At 32.3% G+C, this 20,022-nt stretch overlaps 6 protein-coding genes across 7 annotated transcripts in view; 4 read left to right on the top strand and 2 right to left on the bottom strand.

Annotated features, from left to right (window-relative positions):
• LOAG_16993 overlaps nt 1-4,895 on the top strand; it is a 7,855-nt gene extending 2,960 nt beyond the window's left edge. For both annotated transcript variants that reach the window (XM_020449649.1, XM_020449650.1), the window contains 14 exons: nt 392-474; nt 560-731; nt 1,079-1,216; nt 1,354-1,504; nt 1,617-1,747; nt 1,932-2,068; nt 2,312-2,399; nt 2,549-2,694; nt 2,847-2,934; nt 3,179-3,379; nt 3,676-3,816; nt 4,052-4,169; nt 4,306-4,477; nt 4,664-4,895. In XM_020449649.1, the coding sequence (XP_020306789.1) occupies nt 392-474; nt 560-731; nt 1,079-1,216; nt 1,354-1,504; nt 1,617-1,747; nt 1,932-2,068; nt 2,312-2,399; nt 2,549-2,694; nt 2,847-2,934; nt 3,179-3,379; nt 3,676-3,816; nt 4,052-4,169; nt 4,306-4,477; nt 4,664-4,781 (1,884 nt within the window). In that variant the 3' untranslated portion in view covers nt 4,782-4,895. The remainder of the gene's footprint in view (nt 1-391; nt 475-559; nt 732-1,078; nt 1,217-1,353; nt 1,505-1,616; nt 1,748-1,931; nt 2,069-2,311; nt 2,400-2,548; nt 2,695-2,846; nt 2,935-3,178; nt 3,380-3,675; nt 3,817-4,051; nt 4,170-4,305; nt 4,478-4,663) is intronic.
• An 845-nt stretch (nt 4,896-5,740) lies between these two features.
• Nucleotides 5,741-7,230, top strand: LOAG_05597 (MSP domain-containing protein; the record flags this gene model as incomplete). The annotated part of the gene is made up of 4 exons (XM_003141134.2): nt 5,741-5,872; nt 6,198-6,294; nt 6,694-6,845; nt 7,145-7,230. The coding sequence occupies 4 exons, from the start codon at nt 5,741-5,743 to the stop codon at nt 7,184-7,186; spliced, it is 423 nt and encodes a 140-aa protein (XP_003141182.1). The 3' UTR covers nt 7,187-7,230.
• Nucleotides 7,231-9,614: 2,384 nt separating this feature from the next.
• On the top strand, nt 9,615-10,345 carry LOAG_05598 (hypothetical protein; the record flags this gene model as incomplete). Its single annotated transcript, XM_003141135.1, has 3 exons — nt 9,615-9,697; nt 9,773-9,925; nt 10,111-10,345. The coding sequence occupies 3 exons, from the start codon at nt 9,615-9,617 to the stop codon at nt 10,343-10,345; spliced, it is 471 nt and encodes a 156-aa protein (XP_003141183.1).
• An 855-nt stretch (nt 10,346-11,200) lies between these two features.
• Nucleotides 11,201-12,898, bottom strand: LOAG_05599 (hypothetical protein; the record flags this gene model as incomplete). Its single annotated transcript, XM_003141136.1, has 5 exons — nt 11,201-11,260; nt 11,647-11,722; nt 11,875-12,054; nt 12,182-12,305; nt 12,775-12,898. The coding sequence occupies 5 exons, from the start codon at nt 12,896-12,898 to the stop codon at nt 11,201-11,203; spliced, it is 564 nt and encodes a 187-aa protein (XP_003141184.1).
• A 2,800-nt stretch (nt 12,899-15,698) lies between these two features.
• On the top strand, nt 15,699-17,636 carry LOAG_05600 (hypothetical protein; the record flags this gene model as incomplete). The annotated part of the gene is made up of 4 exons (XM_003141137.1): nt 15,699-15,784; nt 16,019-16,115; nt 16,461-16,561; nt 17,459-17,636. The coding sequence occupies 4 exons, from the start codon at nt 15,699-15,701 to the stop codon at nt 17,634-17,636; spliced, it is 462 nt and encodes a 153-aa protein (XP_003141185.1).
• Nucleotides 17,637-18,364: 728 nt separating this feature from the next.
• Nucleotides 18,365-19,524, bottom strand: LOAG_05601 (hypothetical protein; the record flags this gene model as incomplete). Its single annotated transcript, XM_003141138.1, has 2 exons — nt 18,365-18,696; nt 19,128-19,524. 2 exons carry the CDS (start codon nt 19,522-19,524, stop codon nt 18,365-18,367), a joined length of 729 nt encoding a protein of 242 aa, XP_003141186.1.
• Nucleotides 19,525-20,022: the final 498 nt, after the last annotated feature.

The following is a 20,022-nucleotide window of genomic DNA, read 5'->3' on the forward strand; positions in this document are numbered from 1 at the left end:
TAGTTGAATATATCGTTATAAATGTTTTGGTGTTCCGAGGTCCCCCGCTTCCTCGAGTAGGAAATATCCTACTATAGTTCCGAGATTATAAGCATTAGCTAATGTGAAATGGTGCTCTTTGTTAAAGCAAATGGCACAATTTTAGTTTACATTTTACGTTGCAGAGTAGTTTTATATTGTATATTTTACATTTCACGTTGCATAATAAATCCATACATAACAACATATTATACCAGGCGGTATCAAATTTGCAACAAAGGAATTGCTGATTCATTACTTCTCATTGCGATTTCAGCGGCAGGCGATGGTCCTTTATTAACTGCCTTTTAATCAATTTCATATCGGGAAAAGTTTTTTGAGTCCTATTCTGTTAAACATGAGATTGTTTCAGAGTGATACACCACCGAAAGATGTCTTCATGGTATTTTTTTCCGGTGAAGTACTTGGATTACGGGTGAGAAAGATATGCAAGTGGTTAGTTTTCAGTGGAATTATTATATTTTTTATTAGACAGTATAACTTTAGAATAATTAAGCAGGTAAAAAGCATTTGATTCTAGCTACCAAGCGGAAATATACGATTATAAAGACCCGGCAAATGACCGAGTGTTACATGTAACAACATTATTTGGACGTGTGACTGAAATCAAATCGGTCATTGAAGAAACAAGAAGATATCGTAACAAATTGCTTCAAGCAACTGCTTGTAAAGCTCGTGAATGGGACATCAAGGTTGGACTTAATCAGTTGTTTGTTAACCAGCCAATCGCATCATTTAAATATCTGGTAAACTGTCACAAACTTCGTTTTAAAAATTTTGATTACTTTCGAAATATCGTGCCATATATTTAGCCTTTTGAAGTTTAAACAAATTGCAAATTCAGTGGAAATTGAAGCAGTTTTTGAGTACTATGATGAATTTGCAAGTATGCTAAAAATTCCGAAGATGAAGACTTCCCTTTGAAACAGCAATGTCGAAGGCAAGGATATTCTTGGGAACAAATTTTTGTGAAATGGGATAAATCTGAATGGTGTCATTATCACATATTATAATGATAAAAAAAAAGTTGTATTTTCAGTTGCAAAAGATGTCCGCTGTGTTCGGAGCAATGAATATGTGCAATGTAGACATCACTCAGCGATATTTAATCGCTGAATGTTGGATTCCGACCGTTGATGTAACACGTGTTCGAAATAACTTTAGTAAGACGAGCATGGTAAGACTGGTGTGAACTGGTATAGTATACGATATTTTTGTCATTTATCTCAGAATTAAACAAAATTGACAGAGTCAGACAAATCACGACAAAACTTCAAATCAATTGATTTTATGAATTAAATGGAACTTTTACAGGAAAAGAATGGCTCTGTCTTATTATCTTTCTTGTGCGAAATTGAGACGAACAAAGTACCACCAACATATTTTCGTGTTAACAAATTCACAAAAGTTTTTCAAAACATCGTTAATTCGTACGGTACAGCAACTTACCGCGAAATTAATCCAGGTTATCTATTTTGCTTTGTAAACAGGACCATCATTAACCTTTTTGTCTAATCACAGTTCCACATCATATAACGCCTCTCTTCATCTCAGACTATGATCTTTTCTGTTTTTAGCTCTCTGGACAACGATAACATTTCCATTCCTATTCGCAATAATGTTCGGCGATGCTGGTCATGGCCTAATCATGCTTTTTATTGCCCTTGCATTCATTCTATTCGAAAAAAAAATCGAAATCGATGATGAAGTCTGTTAATATTATACTATATGCAAGAATTTTAAATTCTGAATGCATTTTTGTGCTAGTAAAGTTTTGTCTGACTTCAACAATCAAACTTAAGTGATATTAAGGGTTTCGTATTGGAATTGCAAAATCTATATAAGTTACATTTCATTTTACACTTTGAAGGTAAATTTCGGGGATATTACAGATAATGGGAACATTTTACCATGGACGTTATGTCATTCTTCTAATGGGACTTTTCTCACTTTATACAGGCTTCATCTATAACGACTTCTATTCGCGTTCGATGAATTTGTTTGGAAGTAGCTGGCGCAATCCCTACGAGTAAGATTTTACTATCTCATGCTCGTTTATGTCTGCCCTTAGTTGTTCAATGAATGTAAAATTCTAAAATTCTAGATCTCTTTCTGTTTTTATATTTGCATTTTCCTTAATTTAAAAAAAAACCCTCAGAGAGCATTCACCACTTACCATTTTCATTACCCTGCTTTGTACAAGCTTAAAATCGCAACATTTAACTACTTTTTTGGTTTCTTATTATCATCTTGTACAATTACATGCATTAAGCGTTAGCTTGTTCGACCTAAAACCAAGTGAGGAGAGTGCGCAAATTGATTTAACACTACCGCCACAGTATGCTTACGACAGAAATAAAGTAAATTTTTATTCGTTTCAAAAAACAAACAACTTCCACTAATTTTTGAATTTTTTCCTTTTTAATTTAAACTTTTGCTTTCGAATTGGTTTTTTTCGCTAGTAACCTAGGAAAATGTTGTTTCCTGAAACCTTATAAAAAATTTGTAGGGTCCTTATGTTTTTGGTTTGGATCCAGTTTGGAATCTAGCAGGAAATCGGCTAATATTTACAAATTCAATGAAGATGAAAACATCCGTTATTTTTGGCATCATACAAATGACATTTGGTGTAATGCTGAACCTTTTGAATTTCTTGTTTGTTTTACATTTTTTTAACTTGTTGTTTCTTTGTCTTCAAAAAAAATGAGTGATTTATTTTAAAACATTAATGCAGCGATTAAAGAGTAAATCAAATTATTCAAATTAAAAGTTGGAATTTAGTGATAGGAACGATGTGCATATTGCAGGTATTTTCGATCAACTATCGATATTTGTTCTACATTTATACCACAGATTTTGTTTCTATGCTGTATACTGATTTATCTGTGTATTCAGGTTGGGCTTATATTTTTATCTAATGATTTCCTAATTTTTTAACTTTTTCGTGGGAGTATATAAAGAAAATTAGTAATATCTTTTATAATATCTTTTACTCCTCCTACTGCATGTGATCTCGTTTATTTACCCTTATCAAGAGATTTTGATTAATTCTTCTTACGGAACTTTTGTAAAAAATGTTTTTGATATGCAGTTATATACTAGGGTAACAGACATTATGATTTCATTTACTCTTTTATAGATAACAGTCAAGTGGCTCATGTTCAGCACCATACCTGGTGATGTTTTCGGCTTCTTTTATCCAGGGTCACACTGTGCTCCTTCACTCTTGATCGGGTTGATCAACATGTGCATGCTGAAACCACGCAAGGAAGGTTTCTGGAATCTCTCTTCATCCAGCGAGTTGGAGCAATGTTATTTACAGGCATGGTACCCAAATCAGGTAATGAAGTTATCGCAGTAATATACAGTAAATCATAGATAAATAATGCGATAATTCTTTAACTTTTTAATATAATATGGCGATGGAATTCATAAGATGTTGAAGTTGAAATCACGAGTAAAGGCTGTGAAAAAATCATAATCTGGTTTTACTAATTGGAAAACATTCTACCTTTGTAGTGTAGGAAGTATTCATACTTAATTACCGGTTATTCTTATCGCTAGAATTTGTCTTAAATGAAAGTGTTTCTACCCTTCAAAAAAGAGAACCAAAAAATTCGGATCATACGATTGTAGGGTATGGTAGAGAAAGGTCTTCTAATATTAGCAATACTTTGCATACCAGTGATGCTTTTGGTGAAGCCTTTTTATCTAAAATTCAAATTCTGGAAGATTGGAGATGAAGAAATTGCCAATATTGATGATAGTGAAGTAAAGGTCGGTTCTGAAGGCCATCCTACTCATTTCTGCTGTAGAAATCCATTTTTTTAATTTTTTCGATAGCTTATATTTTTATTTATTCTATTATGGACATATGAGTATCGTGCTTTAAAATATACTTGGGATTATTAATTTTGTTGCTTTTAATTACTTCATTGAGCCTCGAGATTTGCTGGTGCGGATTCGATAGTGATGTTTAATCTAATTCTGAACGATTCGAATATGATTACAGTGCGATTTCATGGATGTTTTCATATATCAAGCAATTCATACGATTGAATTTGCACTTGGGTGCATATCACATACCGCTTCTTATCTTCGCCTCTGGGCACTTTCTTTGGCTCATGCACGTAAGCACTTTGAAATTCATTTTGATCTAGTTTCGAAATTATCTCTAAATCTACTGAAAAATAGCGTTAATCCAATCTTAACTAGAATTTTCTAGGAATTGAAGGGAAAGACAAATTTATGTAGTTGCAATTTCAGAGCTTTCTGAAGTTCTGTGGTCAATGGTGCTTGGTATGGCTTTCTCACTAAATGCTTGGTCAAGTGGTCCACTGTTGTATCTTGTCTCTTGGCTCTACGGATTGCTTACATTTGTCATATTGATATTAATGGAAGGACTTTCTACTTTCTTGCATGCGTTGCGATTACACTGGTACCACATTAAATTATCAAAACTTATAGATTTTCGAGCTATCTGTAATATTTGGTTCATATTTTAGGATGCTTGTGATGAGAACACATTTCAAGTATCACTCAACTATTTTGCATGTATTTTGAGAGTTTTCTTGTCGACGAATAATGTTTGTATACATCTTTTCTCAAGAAGACTTCATTTTAGGGTTGAATTTCAAAGCAAGTTCTATGACGGTCATGGATATTCATTCAAACCCTTTGCATTTGCTCAAATGAAATCCTTCAAACTTGTTAGTAAGAAAGATGGAAGTGTAACTTGTTAATTTCATGTGAATCTCATAAACTAATGAAACTACGACTGCAAACTTTTCATTATCACTAAAGCAAAAATCGATTGACAGAGCATTTATAAGATAATTGCACAACAGTAAAATCAAAAATGCTGTAGTGAAAATTATGTGACTGTAACCTTCATGATACCGAAATGTTCGAAATAGGTCAAATAAGGAAGGAAAGGGTTGTAGCGCAGCAATGGGACAGTTCGAGCGGTTGATTCTGTTGCACTTTAGAGGAACAGGACATCAAAATCAGCTGTGCAAATTTATCCATAAAGCATTGCCTACAAAACCTGAATGTTCAGGAAATAGAAGGAAAAATCAAGAATATGTAAATGATTGAGAGATTAGATGGGCCGAGGGTTAAATTATGTCTTTTGAATATTACGGAAACAAAACAAAAAAATCAATTACTTTGCTTTCGCGGTCCTTTTATAAAGACTGCATAATACCTTTGAGTATTTAAATTTGGAAATTAATAATGAGATTGAATCATTTGTATTTCTATAATTTGACAAGTGGTGTTTTTTCAAACATAAGAAGGGGGCACGAAAGTCGCAAGGATCTATTGCAGTGAGTTCTCATTTTCAACGTACTAACAACTTCTGTAGTAAAGATTTTTTACGATACCAACGAAGAATTTGAGGTGATCAAATCTAACAATATATGACTGCAAAGAAATAAAATGAGCAATATCAATGAGTCATATTTATAACCATATTTCTCTGAAGATTTTCGAAAGTTCCTCGCAAACAAGTTACTCGAAATACAGTGAAATCATTATTATGGATACACAAACTACTGGGGTGAATGCAATAAATTCACGTTCATGACTGAAACATTACGGAGTGATTGGAGTCAGCTACAAATAACTTGTCTTGCTAAATTTTAATCTGGTTTTTATAGGAATTTATCACTGCATCTTATTAAACAAAAGAGTAAATAAGATGGCAACCGCGCCAGTACAAAAGGAAGAACCAGCATTATCCGTAGATCCAGAAATGGCAGTTTTTCTTGCGAATGGCGGGAAATCAGAACATATGCTTGTTAACATAAGTGACAAACGACTTGCTGTTAAAGTAGGATTCATTGCATTTATAAGTTTTACGAACAGAACTTGCAAAGTAGAAATGGGACGGGGAAGAAGAGTGTGGTTAGATTCATTTCTGTGGATGGTTCCGAGCACTTCCGTAAGCGGTAAATGATTATAAGCTTTGAAGGCATAATAAGTGTTTGAAACATTTAATAATATTGACGTGCCATCAGAAAGCTAACGAGAGAATCTGACTGGCTTTCATGTTACTTCTTTTATCATCAAGCGCTATATCTCAAGAGAGCACACAATGACTGACAGTTATTAATGGCATTTCAGGAAGAGCAGTGACCTTAAACATATAATTTCAGGTGCGTTGTAGTGACAATAGCTTGTTTCGAGTGAGCCCGGTTTATATGTTCATAGAACCAGGTTCATGTGGTAATCTTGTTATAACAAGGCTACCTGGTATTCGAATTCATTAATTCATGAAGTTTAAAATAAATTTCCACCGTGGAGGAATATTAATATAGTAATAGTGTTATATGATCCAGAAAAGAAAATGTAGCGTCAAAATAGTATGAACAGTCACTTATGTTGCGGCTTTGTGATATGACATTTGCGCTGGGTTGAAAACACTTTTCTTTTTGGAATTCTGTGCAGGGCCAAAATTACAGAAATTCGAAATAAGATCTTTCAATCATTTCATAAATGGCTCCAAACGGACCATGTGTTTACGAGATTATTTTCAGTGTGGAATCAAAGTAAAACTTCAAAATAACAAAGCAAATCTTACCACACCAAAATATTATGAAGTTACTTTCTATTACATAAATACCCCTGTCAAATGTGTACACTTGTTTACAGGTCCAGCAAAATCTGATAAATTAGTATTCCATTATTTCGTTTGTGAGCCAAGTGATTTGGAACCAAAAGAAGTATTTAAAATAAATTCACAAAAGTCACCAGAAATGCTCAAGATGCCAATAAATATCATTTCTGCTGAAGATGTTCCTAAGGTGAAGCTAAGCCTGAACTGCTACACTTCAGGACTGCCCCTTGCTTAAGTCGTTGTTTTTTTATCCAAAGTACATTCGCGCAATTTTGCATTCTGACATATAATTGGCAAAACATTTGTCAGAATGATTTGGAATTTCATAATTTATTCTATAGAGAATGAAGAGTGGCGCAGAAGTAGCATTGGCGTGACAGCACTGCGATATTGCAAATGCGCATTCGTTGTTCGCAAAATTTTTGCAAATAGGATGAAATGTTATAGAAAATGATAAAACTTAATTTACGCATATTATTTATTCAGATTGGACAGTCACCGACACCTTCGAATCAACAAGGACCTTAATGAGAAAGAATGTGGGTTGCAAAAGAGAACATCATTAAAGTTACAATATAAACGGGACAAAAATTTTTGTATTATTGCAGTGCAAAGTAAGATATTGTCACACTAAAACATGCAATGTGTAACATGTCATTGTAAGACTATCATTGGACCCAGCATAAATCTAAAATTGACAAGGTCCCGAAAATCCATCTCTTGTACAAATTTACAAGCTATGTTTATGAAACACATTGAAACCTGTCAGCTTCAACAAGTTTAAGATGAAATCCGTTAAAAATTATTACTGAGGTGAAAGATAAAATCCGTTAAAAATTATTACTGAGGTGAAAGATGAATTTAAATTATGGATAAGGGAAGTTTCTGAGATGAATATTACGCAAGCGGAATTTGGATATTGAACAGTTCTCCGAAATACAAGAAATGACTGGATCTATATACGGCTATCAGCAAAGGGCCATTCTATTGCGCCAATAATCCGATAACTATCTCATCCAAAAATGTAGCATACAATAGCAAACAAACAAATATAATAAATACAACTTGTCGTGTAATTCAGTCTACTGGATACCTTAAACAGCTATTACCTCCATTAGAAACTCCTAACAACATAGAGTATATTATCGTTCGAACTGTCACACATTAACATTAATGCATTATTCGGCAATTCCTTTTGTGCACAAATTATGATACTGAAAATAGGAAATCAGATTATATTATTTAATTAATTTGTGATCCACTAAGGGAACAGATGCAACAATTACATTTTTAATACATACTTCCACATTAGACAACAATTTTGGATCACACTGTACTTTATTCTGCATTTAATTAAGTCAGTCTTTTAAAAAGAGGTCAGTCTTTTTTTAGAACATTCTTAAAATAGTCGCAAAAGTTTGAAATATTAAAATTTGGGTTCAGTAGTACAGAATAGGATTGGTAAGCTCACTAATTCTGTGTGTATAACTACTCAGTTATCCTTCGAAATGCCTGATGACGTCAGTGAAAGTCAAAAGCTGCACCATTTTATGTCAAACATTTGATTTTGTTATGGATCAAAATGTTCAGAATGTTGAAATTTACAGTGTGATTGAATCTTTTGCATCTTTAAAGAATTTTTTACTATTCACATTATTTGGGGGACGAAATCGAGCGATTTTCCAAAAATAGTGCATTTTTACAAATGATGTGGGTGACAAGCCAAGCTATGAATGCTTTCATCGATTTAATCTGTAGTTATCATTCGTATAATAACAACAGTAGATAAATGCTGCAGTTGATAGAACTGCATCATTACATCATGTTTACTCAACTCGTATATACTATATCTAGTATAAAATAGTTTAACTTCCAAGATTTTCAGGATTAAAAAAAAATCCTGAAGTTACTTGGATAGATACTTGGTTCAGGAATTGAAGTTAGTTCAGTCGAATTTTTATAAGACTTTAAAAATTCGTGAAAGTTAAAACGAATATGAAGATTCCTTATTCCTAATAAAGACAACGCCCCTTAGAGGACCGACTCCAAAAATGTCGGAGAAAGAATAATAATCGGTACACTTCGAAGAGTTCAGCAAAAAAAAAATTACAAATATTCATTAGAACGAGAAGAAATGAGGCCTTGTTTAATTTCTTCAATATTTCACATAATAGAAGCATTACAAACGTAATTTCTCAGATTGGTTCAATAGTACCCGTTTTGCATTAAATTAAGCATGGAAAATATCTATAATTAACGAACAATTTAGAAATGCCACTAGTGCTGACCGTTACTTGTAAAAATTATTTAAAACTTTTGATCAAATTTTTGAAAAGCACCCTAATTTGGGCAAGCAGTTAGCAGGACTTATTAGTTGAGGTTAATGATGATCATTCGATACTAACTTTGAGGTTGTCAGAAGACCATTTCATTAACAAGAAACATGAGTGGATGAGCGATGCACTCCAGCAGAATAATATGAATGTAAAGCCATGTATTCGGTTTAGCAAACTCATTTGTCAAAATGACCGATGAATATAACAGCGTATGAAGGCTGGTTAAAAATTATTCCGCCGTAAATTCAATACTCAGTAATTAAGCACTTTAGCTTTACATGTTAAAGTAGTTTCGTTCAATGTTATAATAGCGATACTGAGATATTACACTTTTGATCTATAATCATAAAGTTGTATAGTTCCAAGTCTCAATAATATTTGATTATTCCAAAAGTATACAAGTGACAAAGTTATTTGATGTTTTTATCCGTAAGCGAAAACTTGCCTGATTTAAATATGTCTTATTCTTAGATCCGGATTTGTAAGGAGACTTGCTGTCCCAACCATAACACAATCTAGAGCCAAATACAGTGACGTAAAGCTGACATATACAGGAATCGAATAGTAAACATCGGCAACAGCAGTAGAAAATAAGGAAAGCATTATAAACGAGCAGTAAAATGGCAAACTCGTTCCATACTCGTTTCATTGTCAGTAAATATGCAGTTTTATCAAATGACATGACAAGCCAGTATGGGATGGGGTACTTCATTTTGTTGACATGATATAATACGATAGTGCTGAAAGATTCTTCCAAAATTTTTTTAAATTTTTTCAGTATAGATTATCCTATAAGACAGCAAGAGACAGTGGGCTCAATGTGGATGGATGAAAGCGGTGATGTTGTAGATTATAAAAATAGCTGCTTGACTAATCAAATTTTGTTCCTCAATTTTTTTCCAGTTTCTTTGGAAGATTTTAGCTGCTCTATGTACCAATGTCAAATCAGTATTTCCATTTTATGAAAATTGAAAGTCAGTGATATCTTACTAACGGATATTTCATTGGCGCGCATTCTAAATCGTTCTGTTCATACGGTTTCTAGAATGTCACTTCCGGCTGCTCAACAATTGACTTTTTTTTTGCTATTTGAGGTTAAAAAAAAAGAAATTCCAGGAATGTACCAGCTAATGGGACCAGTAAGATAATGCTTCTTTTCTGGTATCGTGAGATTCAGGTGGCAGCCAAACTACGAACAGTGCTTTTTGCCGAAAACCATTACTTTCTACGTAGGCCAATGCTACCAATACAAAGTATAAGGATAATATCTAGACTGGTCTCGACAGTAACCAGCTGTTTTGGTCTACTTAAGCTTCTTGAAAAGATATGTGTAATGCAGCTTTTCGTGTAAACAATCTGAAATCTAAGTAGTATGAACAAATTTGTTTAATGATGGAACAAGTTTAACTGAAATACTGCTTTTAGAGTGATAATTCGAAACTTCTCAATACTATTTATAGTCTAACCTAGGCTTACTAAACGACCAATTAGAGTGAAACAGATATACAATAGTTCGGCCTCCTATTTTTAAGTCCAAGGAAGTAATAGATTGGAATGATAAGCTTGAAGTTATTGAACAACATTCTGACTTTTTCACATCACAGAATTCAATATTCGATAGGAAAGATGGCAAATCTAAACAGTTAATTTTTCACATCCGAAGTATATGACGATGCGAATCCTACACCACTGGCATTTATCAATAGTTATGACTATTTGTCTTGCAAGACATTTTTGAAATTTATTAAAGATTGATCAGATTGAAAATGGTGCTATGCTAACCAAGAAGTAGTTCTTGGTTGCATCAACAATTTAATAAAATACTTTTGCTAATGCCGCAATTTCTAACTTTCCTTAATAAACTGCAACATAGGAATATTTGACAATAGTTAAATACAGTAACACTGAAAGACTAAACTGAAGCCTTTTTTAATTGATAATTCCAAAAATCTATCATAATAACCCAGATCAACAAATAGTTGAATTATAGTAAAGACGATGCTTCCAAGACATAATGAAAGGATAATGTCATACGGGTAATTTACATATAGCGTGTGCAGACATCTAATGAGTACAAAGGAAAAGGGCTAATTGAAACAATAGTGCGAAAAAATTCCAGACATTTGACTGTTTGAACCATTCAAAAGTTAGGAACAATAGTTTCAATTTGTCAATGATTAAGTCACGGGTTGACGTAATTAAAAATCTATTCCCTCAATGTTTTTCGACTTTCATCGTTCTGTGAGTGAACTGAAAAACGAAGCAACTGAAAAACGCAAAAATTCCACTCCAACAGTAAAATTACAAGTATGTTTTCAGATGCTAATGTTTATATAGTGTTCAGTACTGGACCATATCAAGTAATAGTAATTAAACACTTTGAAACTAAAGGACTCCTGACCGTAAACATATAGACAAACATAAATGCGGCATATTAATTGATTTAATTAATTTCAAATTAACCCTACTGACGGTTAAATGACATACAGACAGTTGCAACAACAAGAGGGAATGAGAAAATGGGCATGGTTTGCGAAGTGATGTGCAGGCTCTTTCTCGACACAAATGTTACAATATTCAAATGGAAAGTTCTAGAAATGACTTAACCTTATGGTCAGTTCTTATTAGTAATTATTTCTCGGTATTTCATACCCTCTGAGTTTGCTTTGCACATCTATTAGATCGTATATCTTGAGTTGTTACAAAATTCAGTTTTCTTTCGCAAGTCCTGCAAATAAAATTTAAATTTCTGAATTTTCCTGGAACTACACAATAGCTAGATTCAAATATCCACGAAGAAAAGAATATATCAGAAACAGTGAGAAATATTGTTTGTCAAAAGCTTATGAAATATGAGAAAAAAAAAATAGGCTTACTAACAGACTGACGTCCAAATCATTTAAATCTAACATGAAATCATTTAAATCGGAATGAAAGCATTTAAATCTGCCATAGAGAACAAAGCCCTCCAAGTTTTTCGAGAATTGTTCTAATAAACTTGTAATTGCAATTGCAATCAGTGAATCCGTCAATAAATTTGCCGGAGATATGACTTGGTTCCTGCAAAAAAATATGCACCTTAGTATGAATTCAAAAACTTTCCATTCGGATTTCCATTTGTTTTTTGTTTTTTTTTTTTTTTTCCTATTTGGAAGAGCTAGCGAACAATTTAGACAGCTGCTCTTACTCCTCAGAAATCTTAATTTCATGGTAAGCAGTGCATTTTGTAAGCCATCTTCCCCTGGAACTTGGTGTTTTTTCCCGAATTTCATGCAGTATTGCATAGTAATGAATAAATATACATGAATAATCTGAAAGTAAAACAAAGAAGCATGAGTGGAATAACAGTTCAACAAATTCAAAAAGAAAGTTTTCCAAACTGTACGTAAGAGTGGAATGTTCAAAATTAGAAATTTTAAAATTGAAAAAAGTAAAGACTGAAGAAAGGATATATCACAATTCCTCTCAATGCCAAATAAAAGGCTGGACTTAAAAGAGCAAAATGTCTTCAAAATATTAGTGCTCATCGTTTCTAGGTCTGTTATTGCACCATTAGTAAAAATCATACCTATCGGGAAAGTTCTGTTGTTGTTTGTTGTTGTTGATGTAATGAGTCGTGAGGGGAAGGTTTATGAATAGAAGAATTATAGCAATCAATATAATACAATAGTATTAGGTAATATAAAGTAGAGGATGAAATGTGATTAGCACAGTAATTTTAAATAGGAATGGTTAATAGTCGAGTTAAGGAAGACGAATGTGGCGTTGATATAAGCCGACCAAGAAATTTTATTGAAGAGTGCTGAGAATTCGTCCTCGGGGTCTTTATATTGCTCATAAGTAGGTTGGGCTCATGATTGCATACAGAATTAATTTTTCCCTCTTTTCCAAGAGGAAGTTGCATGGGAATTATTTTACCGCATGTATACAGTCTCAATATCAAAGGAAAAAGACATTTTCACACGATTGAGGAATGGATAACAAACTCTTCACATTAGATATGGAAAAATGTTGTATATTTTTGTGTAATGTGATAAGTCTTTTATCCAGAAAATGCTCTATATAACAATTTCTTTAGCTGCTTGAACACATTACAATTTTCTTCGGTTTTTCCGACGATACCTTCTTGTGTATCAATAAAACTCAAGTATTTAAATAGGTTCTTCTACTGACCATCAAAAGGCTGCTTGGTCCATTAATATCAGATGACGATAAATGCTCTTTTTAGATCTTCAAATAATTATGGTAAAATAGCCCCATAATAGAAGAAAACAATTGCAACTTCTCTTTTCATCTGTCAACTTTTCTTTGCAATTTTCTCCTTATATTAATAAAATTCTCATAAGCTAACTTTCAATTACAATAAAAAAATAAAAGTGGTTGGTATTTTTTGGTGTCTCCTAAGACCGAAAAGTTATGATCAGATAAATGTGTTTCCATTCGAAGTCGGAAATTAACGAGAGGGATTAAATGCAAGGAGTTTTTCATATAAGGAAAAGGTCACGGGTTTTTGGAAAAATTTTCTGATCCATAATAATCAATTCGTTTGTGCATCTATCACGGTTATTGGAATTAAAAAATTTCCAAACATTTTCTTACTTTGTGCTCAGTACGCTGCCAGACCATATCTAAGCCAGAAATAGGTGCTGAACTAGATTATATTTGAAATAAGTCAGGCAGCTCACTAATTTTAAAGAAATGGTCTTCAACGATTTTAAAATGCATCAAAGTTTCAATGCTTTAAGCATAGTATCCTAAAAAGATAAAATGAGCGTGAGAAATCATTTTGTGTATGTTTTTAGCGAGTTATTTTTACAATAGGCCAGCATGTCTTCTCAGATATTTCGACCGGATCATCCTTCCAAAAGAATTCAAAGTGCACTTCGTTTAACAAAGAGAAAGAAGAAAAAGTTTCACACCATAAAAAAAAAATGAAACAATAAGAATAATGATTGATTTGACTCATATCGGAAATGTTTACGAAATAAATCATCATATTCAAAAGAACAAAAATTATGTTCAAAAAGGAAAGTGTTTTTTATTAAGTCAACCGTTTCCGCATAGCTGTAGAAGCGCTTCTATGACATGAACAATGGTGGTGAGGAGGAAGCGTGATAAATTGGAAATATCAAAACCGTAGTCCACAGAAATAAAATCTTCGCAAGTATAATATCGTCACTATTTTTTGTAATATATACATTTATCAGAAGTAAAATACACCATCCCGGTGATCTTTGATCCGATAATTATGTGTGATACTATATTCCGATGCGCAACTGACATAAATGATCAGCTTTTGATTTCATTTTGCATCACATTTACGTAGTGTTTTTTACAAATTACAAATACCTACTCTTCTTCTTTTTCGTCTCATTAATTCAGAACACATGGATTGAAATTACAATAAACGAATTTAACATCATCCGGTCAAGAGTCGAAAATACTTGGTCTTCAGTCAATAATATTGAAGCTGTCATCGCTCGGAATCCTGATGATCAGATTCTGTCAAGAAACACAAATTGTTCCAGTATGTTTCGCGAAAAAACTTTTTTGACCCTGTTTTTTTTAAAGATTCTCAGGCCACTGTCAACCTAAACAAAGTTAAAGCTTCAAATGCTGGACATTATTTTTGCATTCTACTTTTATCACATTGCAAGTTGACACTTTCATTGATATCAGTGTCATCTGACTATTTCCATATATTTAGTGTATGCAATATTGAGAATTTTTGTCACCAACTAGACTGATTTATTAATTTAGATTTGTAATGATAAATAAATCTATGCGTTTGCTAAGTCATCGTTTTTTTCAGTTCGCTGCTATCTACATTTGTTGAGACTGGCTAGAGTTGATAATTAATTTTCATGGATAGATTTGACCTGGTGAAATAATTGAATACAATTTACACCAATCAATTTTGGTCTGTGAAGAAGACCTTAGCTTGAGTGGTTGCGGTTCTTAATATTTAATGCTTTTTTTTCACATCTCTAAAATTTTATCAGTGATAAATGACAGTAAAAATAGTACATTTCCTTTCATAGACATTGATCTTTTGCCATTTTTTATGGGATTTTGTAACTGATAATTTTGTAACTGATAATTTTGTAACTGATAATTTTGTAACTGATAATTTTGTAACTGATTTATTCATAGAAGTTGAAATTAAATTCTGAGTAAATGAATAAGGTTTCCATGAATTGTGTATTGATTTTAATTTTATATTAAAAATAAAATGAGAGATATCTCGGACTATTCGAAACAAAAAGACGATATTTTTCATTAGCAAACAAATCAAATGAAAAAAAATCTACTAAGAACATTCTGAAAGTGTCACAACGATTACTTATGTTGCTTCACTCTTCATTTTTTCGAAATGTTCTGATACATTATATGTAATCCATGAAAGATTCAAAGAAAAAACGGATTAAAGAGATCAAGAATGGCGATATCTTTCACAACATAATCATGGCGATTTTAGAGATTAGAATTTGTTGCACTTATCATATATATGAATTTTCCATCTTATTTCTTAAATGCTTGTAAAATGAGAACTTTCTAAGTGCCAGCTTCCTTTCACTGTGCCTTAATGAGTATAATAACTTTACTGACTATTTAAGTCTCAAGTAGTTCTTCATTTTTTATTCAAACTATCAATGCAATCAGTGTGGTTGTTATTCGGATTTTTCCTCTTTTTCATTGTTGCGATGTGTCATAAATTGAAATTCAACAAAACGGAAGATGAAAAAGAAGTGTCAAGTGCTGATATCGAATTCAACTCAACTTGTTATTCGTTGGTTCTTGGCTAGAACTGCTGAGGTGTTATAAGCATAGTATTACGGTGTGGGATTGGCTTGACATAATGAATTTATACCAACATTTGATTTTGAAGACACTGTGATGTGAGGACAAATCGAACATATCGATATTTTTTGCCAGCCATCCATCTCGTCAGTTAGTACAAGTTATATCCGTAACTTGCCAACCGAAACAATTAGATAGTATTTGAAGTATTAAATCGTTGCAGATTTTTCGGAGAATTCAAAGAAAATGGATCATTCCAATTTGAGGAGCCTCTCACCATAATTAAATGCAATGAAGGAGTACACCATTGTTTTGTGGAAGTTAGTCAGATTTGTATATTTAGGTGAAATTCATTCGTGGTGAAAAATGTTAAAATGGTTAACTAAAAAAATTCATTTGGAATGGCCAAGTAAAACTTCATTATGTTTTTTGGTCATTCTAACTTGCAATATGAAATAAAATTAGATTCGAAATGGATTTTAATCCAAAATCAACATCGAATTCGAGTGTTTGATTTTCCAATGTTTAAATTTTTTGATTAAGTCGCTATAAGTTTCTGACTGTAATATAAGACAGTAATCACCAAAACTTACCACAAAGCAACACAAAACAATCATCAGAATTTAAGAAATCCAAAGTAAAACAGGAAATATGCTAATTTACAGTTTTATCGTCTTGCTTATTACACTTGGTTCAACGGACAATGTGATGATTCGTTTGCTTGTATTTATGAATCCGATTACGCATTCAACAATGGATGTCAAGCGTTAGCATATTATACATTGTCTAATATGTCACTTTAATACTCTTATCAATCACTCACTAACAACTGATATAAAATCTAGAAAATGTACAATCAGTTGGTGTCGTGAAAAAGTAATGACTGCCAGATAATTTATTTGCCGAGCTCAGAGATTGGGTAATTAAACTCCAATCAAATCTATCCAAATGAAGCGCTAACTTAGTGCGAAAGCGTTTGTCAGGAAGTCGATTTGTCTTGTGAATACGCAGCAGTAAGGGATATTAACCTTTATTGTGAGAAGAGATTGATATGAAGCCGATATCCTTGGAAGAGAAGAGAAGAATCCCTCCCCCTGGTTTGGGACCGAGATTATATGTGTTAAGAAATTAGAGTGGTTTACATGAGGAGTTCAAGTACCGGAAACACACCGGAAATGGTACAAGCATTATAACAAGATTAAACAGAAAGATTAACATGGGAAATTAAGGGTTTAAACATAAGGATGCAAATTGGTTAGATAAGATAACAACAAAAAAGTGTGGGAAATAATTTTAAGGAATGTAGATATGTTAAAAGTGATTCATAGTATCGTTAACATTAATTTACAATGTGAATGAATTTATTTGAGGTTTCGTTTTCACGACAGTTGCATAGATGAATAAATCATACATATGTGTAGGAATTAAGTACCTTCATTCATTTTTGGGTTTAATATATATCCATTTATAACCGTCTACTTTCGAGCTCAATAATTCGTTCATCAAAAGAATATGTGTTTCTTTCAATTTCAAGTATCTTATCAATTGTTAATTAAACATTAATTTTTCCAATTATAGCAAGAGCAATACAAATATAATTCGGCAATAATTTGCAAATTTTAGATAGATCAGAATTTATATATTAAAACATTTTTTATTTCAGGACACTGCATGGTGGCGATCGATGTTGTTGTAGCAACAAACTATGCAATTTTGATATAATTTTGAAAGAACGCCCTTATTTTGCCAAGTATCTACCACAGCATCGAGTTTTGAAAAGCAAAAGAATACCATTGGAATCATACTGTGGGAAAATTAAGCCAAAAGCAAATTGGAATTAAAATTGCTGATAGAAGGTGCACAATACTGCCACTTGTTTTCAATCTATTTCTATTATCTGAAGTAAAGAAGTCACAATTTATTATTCATCAGACCTCACCAATTATTATAATGTCTTATGATAGATATCTTCAAATGTCTCAAATAAAAATTCTACTTCAAGCAATAAATTCAGCAGTTTTTCATTCCCTTTTTACTCATATCATTGAATCTCTTTTGAAGAAATTGAAGGTATCAAACAAAAGGTTAGATAATGATCACAACTTAGCTGCCCCGTAGTTGGTTTTTAATTTCAAACAGAAGTCAGAGTACTAAATGAATAGCTTATGAATTGACATGGAAGATATAAAAATGTAGAAAGTGTCTAACATGCGAACAGAAATTAATTACTGGTGAATATCTAAATACTTCAGAATTGTTAACACGTAATGAATTTTTTGAGTGAATCTTGGCAAAATAAATGCTGTGCTTTGATGTATATGTAATCAAAAATTTACTTTAAGCTTCAAATTGTGTCAGAGTAAAAATTCATTAATATTAAAATCGTTTATTTGAATCATTTAACTCAAAGAAGTAAGGAGCATGATTAGGGTAATAATATAAATAAGCATGTAAATAAGAAATCAATAATTAAATTGCAGTTGCACATATTCAAAAGGGAAGAAATTTATATCCAATGATGGTTGAAAAATTGTATTATAACATCAATTAATCTTTCCACTTAAAATATTTATGCAAGTGCAGGTGCTTCACAAATGTAGCTCAGTGCTCGTGTACGATTATCGCAACTCGTATACACCATCTTCACGTTGACTGCAGCTCGTGTATCCGCGAAAAACACGACGCAGCAAACATTGGAACAGAAAGTGCCTTCACTTCGGTTTGGATGTTGCATGTTCATTTTGTCTAGCAAGTCATAGTGCTCACCGTTCTGCGAAATCAGTTCGTATTTTCGATTTATCATAAAACCAACTTGAATTGCTTGTCGGTTAAACGATCGATGATTAAAATTTGTTATCATCTCTTTGACGAAGCTCATTTTCTCAGCAATATATTCCAATCCTGTTTTTAATATTCAACGTCGCTTTCGTTTATTAGGAATTCATACAAAAATGGCTTCAAAATTGGGAAAAAAGAGAAAATTGTTTCAAGCTATGGAAGTGCACATTAAAACTGTCTATAAAATATATCTACTAATCTCTATTATAATTCTATTATATTTCTTTAATTAGATCTTTTTCATTTATTTTTATGCATTCTTTCAGTATTGCATTTCTTTAAGCCTTATTATTTTAAAATCAAATTAGTGCAAATTCAAATGCATTCGAGATGTAAAATAGAACAAAAAACTCAGGCAAGATCGTGGTTTATGGATATTACTTACTAATCTCATTTAAAACGCAGCTTATCCCAATTAAAATTTCAAATGTTAATTTTGTTGGAATAAATGGTTATATTTTCAAAATTTGAAGATTTATTGAAACGTAACGAACCAATATCAAGCAACTTGCCCTGATATTGCTGCCAGCAGTTGAACATATATTCATTACGAGTGCCACCATATGCAATCTTACGATCCGGATCTACATTCAGAAACTGAGCGAGACTGATAAGATAGCATTCGTTAAGTGGCTCAAAATAGTATGACTGATCATCACCACATCGCCGCGTCCACTCCTCTGGTCGTTCGTGTTTTCTGTTAGATTTTGCTAATGAAACCAAACCGGCATTTTCTTTTTGAGCAAGATATTCTAATCCATCCAATTCAGTACTATCTTTAATAAACTTTATTCCATCAGTATTACCGATTTTAATATCTTTCACATTCAGTTCTACGACCTGCCTTGTAATTATCCCAAATAATAAAATCACCTTACAGCAACCATCCATTTTTAAAATTGTGCAAAGTGGCTTTTCAGCATCATTTTATACCTATAGTAAGTTGTAGTGAAATTTACACATTCATGAACTTGTAGGGAATATATATGGGACTCATATGGAAATTTTTTTTCGTAAGAGTTACGACTTAATTTGAAGATAACTGATTTGGATAAATGAAGAATTATATTTTGTGTGAAACTAATTTGAGTCTGATTTGAACGAAACTGAGCATGACTATTGTAATCAAATGGAAGTATTCTTAGTTTTCTTTGCTTTAGTATAGTTATTACCTAATCGCCGTTAATTTCTATATTAAATGATGTATTTTGAAAAAACGCCGAATACGAAAAGATATCAATGACAGTTTCATGCTACAGTTTATCAGCAGAAGTTCCTGCTCTGGAAAAGTTATTTTTCCAAAATATTGAAAAAACAACGAAAGACGGTATATACATATATATATATATATATATATATTATATATATTATATATTATATATATATATT

This window comes from Loa loa (genome assembly GCF_000183805.2).
Source record: "Loa loa unplaced genomic scaffold supercont3.33, whole genome shotgun sequence".
Lineage (NCBI taxonomy): Eukaryota > Metazoa > Nematoda > Chromadorea > Rhabditida > Onchocercidae > Loa > Loa loa.